The sequence below is a fragment of the Ornithodoros turicata genome, chromosome 5 (genome assembly GCF_037126465.1).
Source record: "Ornithodoros turicata isolate Travis chromosome 5, ASM3712646v1, whole genome shotgun sequence".
Taxonomy (NCBI): Eukaryota; Metazoa; Arthropoda; class Arachnida; order Ixodida; family Argasidae; genus Ornithodoros; species Ornithodoros turicata.
The window spans coordinates 13,142,213-13,144,720 of NC_088205.1; the positions used below are offsets into that span (position 1 = coordinate 13,142,213).

Below are 2,508 nucleotides of genomic sequence, written 5' to 3' on the forward strand. Positions count from 1 at the left end.
CCAGTCATGTCGGACGAACTGCACGTGCTCCATGACGAGGATAAGCCAGGACGAAACCTAAACAAGATCTACTTCACAGTAGGAGTCCTTAGCGGCTGCATCCTGGTGCTCTTCTCGACATGTGCCGTTGCCATCAGCTCTCACGTTGCCCCCAACGCGTCCACCCTCAACGTGAACGGCACCTGCCACACTCACCCCTGCCACCTACTTCGACAACGACTCAATGCTTCCCTCAACCCCAGCCAACAGCCTTGCACAAATTTCTACCGCTTCGTCTGCAGCCGCAACGGCAGTGACCAACTGGCCGGCCAGATGGCGTTCGACCAAATATGGACGGAGGAAGCTCTGCACAAAGCGTTCCACAATGGACGACAACCCCTGGATGCCAAGCACGGGTCAAACCGATGCGCAAAAGTTCGCAGCCTTTTACCTGTCCTGTTGTCGTATCCTGAGCCCGCACGCGCACAACGTGAAGAGTCTCAAGCAGTTCCTCCGGTTCTTCAACTTTTCTTGGCCCAAGGTTCGCGCGAATCAGACGCAGGCATTCGATTTGATCGTAAGGATGGAGCTTCAGTACAACATGGGAGTGTTTTTTCCGTTTCGGAATCTCTCTGAAGCGAGCGAATGCCTGGGACTTCACTCTGAAGCCGCCAAGGATGTCGAAATTCATCTACTCCCCAACACGCAAGGAAAAGTACGTCATGTACCTAGACAAGTTGGTCAAGCTGATGAGCAGGGCGAAAAGACACGTCAGCATCGTAGACTCAATATTAAGAATGGAGGAAGAGCTTTATCAGCTGGCTCTCTTGCAAGATAAACAGCGCGTGGACATCAGGAACTTGGCCTCGTTAACTCCTGCCATTGGCCCAGGAATGTGGATCGAGACATTCGGCAAGTACTTTGCGCTGTCCAAGTTCTTCACCAACCACACGGTAGTCATTCGAAGCTCCCGATATTTCCAGGCGTTGTTCTCCTCTCTGTCACACAAAGAAGGCGCTCTTTACTTGGGGTGGCGAGTGGCTCGCTTTGCGGGCTGTTTCACGCACCAAGTTCGAACCCTAGAGGAGGCCGTACAGCTCAACTTCGACTCTTGCAGCCAACCTATTCACAAACCGAAACATTTCTGCCGCGCTGTGGCATCGAAAGTGATGCTCCCTCAGCTTGTAGCTTTCGCAACCAGTGCTCTGACAAGCCAGGAGGAGGTCCAAGGAGTCCACACCATAGTCGAAAATGTCAGGAAATCTATCGTTAACGGTATCACCCTGAACCCCTGGCTCGACAACCAAACCAAGATAATGGGGCTCGAAAAGTTGAAGAAAATACGTTACCTTTTTCCAGAGATGGATAACACAACTGTTACAGAGTTGCCGGATATGGGACCGGATTTCTTGCAGAACTGGATCCATGTAGCTGCAAGGGGAAGCGCCGGCAATATAAACGTCGAAGGTCGTATCAAGCGCCTGTACCAGGAACAAGTGCACTTCGATATATTTAAGAACCAACTTCATGTTCCCGTTTCCGCCACCAAACTCCCGCTTTATTCCGATCAGTTACCAGCTTCCGCAAATTACGGCCGACTTGGACAACTGGTGGCTAACGGAATCTTACGTAGCCTCGACGCCCAAGGGAAGGCCGTGGACGAGAGAGGCCGCAAGAATCTCTGGTGGTCCCAAAACTTCACAAACATCTACAAAGGTCGTAGGGCGTGCTTCGCTAGGTCGTACAACGCGACAAGTAAATCGAACAAAGCAAACATCGTGGAAGACGTCATCAATAGCGCTGCAATTCGTTACGCTTACAGCGCTTACAAGGCTGTCGAAGACAAGACTGATGGTGCTATACTAGAGGGCTTCAGCGCGGATCAGACTTTCTTTTTGTCTTATTGTCACGCGTTCTGCGATAATGTCAAGGATGGGGAGAACCGCTGTAACAAGCCCTTGGCGAATACGGAGGAGTTTTCCCGCGCTTTTGTGTGCAGGCCCAACGATCCGATGAGTCCTAGTGATAGGTGCTACCTGTGGTGACCTATGGCAGATGGCCAGATTAAAGCTGGCTGAAAGTAGGGTTTTACTTCTTTTAAAAGCGCAATAGCATAGCGAAGAATCATTAAAGCAGGGGCGGATCCAAGAAGGGGAGGGGAGGGGGACAATCCCCTACCAAAACGTCAGTTTATACATTGGATTTTCCTCTCTCCCCTCCCCCACTACGCAATGTGACAAAGAAACGCCTATCTCCCCCCCTCAAACCGAGAGTGTGGATCCGCCCCTGCATTTGAGTGACGTGGAGAGCAGGAGGTAATTTAGAGAGGCAGACGTGGACCAAAGACGGGTGACGTACACACACGTGAGCCAGAGAGGCAGAGGGAACGACATGCGGTGTTCTTAGTCGTCCCGCTTGGGAGCGCTTCGGCTTACGGTTTCTTTATTTAGTTCCCAGCGCCCACGCAAGGCGTACAGAAATACGTCTTTGCAGACTAGAAGTCACACACGAATATTTCGGTGAGCAAAT

General features: G+C 51.5%; 1 protein-coding gene across 1 annotated transcript; it reads left to right on the plus strand.

Moving 5' to 3' along the window:
* Positions 1-656: 656 nt before the first annotated feature.
* Positions 657-2,024, plus strand: LOC135395214 (neprilysin-3-like). The gene has a single exon (XM_064626453.1). It carries the CDS (start codon positions 657-659, stop codon positions 2,022-2,024), a length of 1,368 nt encoding a protein of 455 aa, XP_064482523.1.
* The last annotated feature ends 484 nt before the right edge of the window (positions 2,025-2,508 follow it).

What these genes read in the sequence shown, in the direction of transcription:
- LOC135395214 (XM_064626453.1), top strand. Translation starts at nt 657, where the DNA reads ATGTCGAAATTCATCTACTCCCCAACACGCAAGGAAAAGTACGTCATG.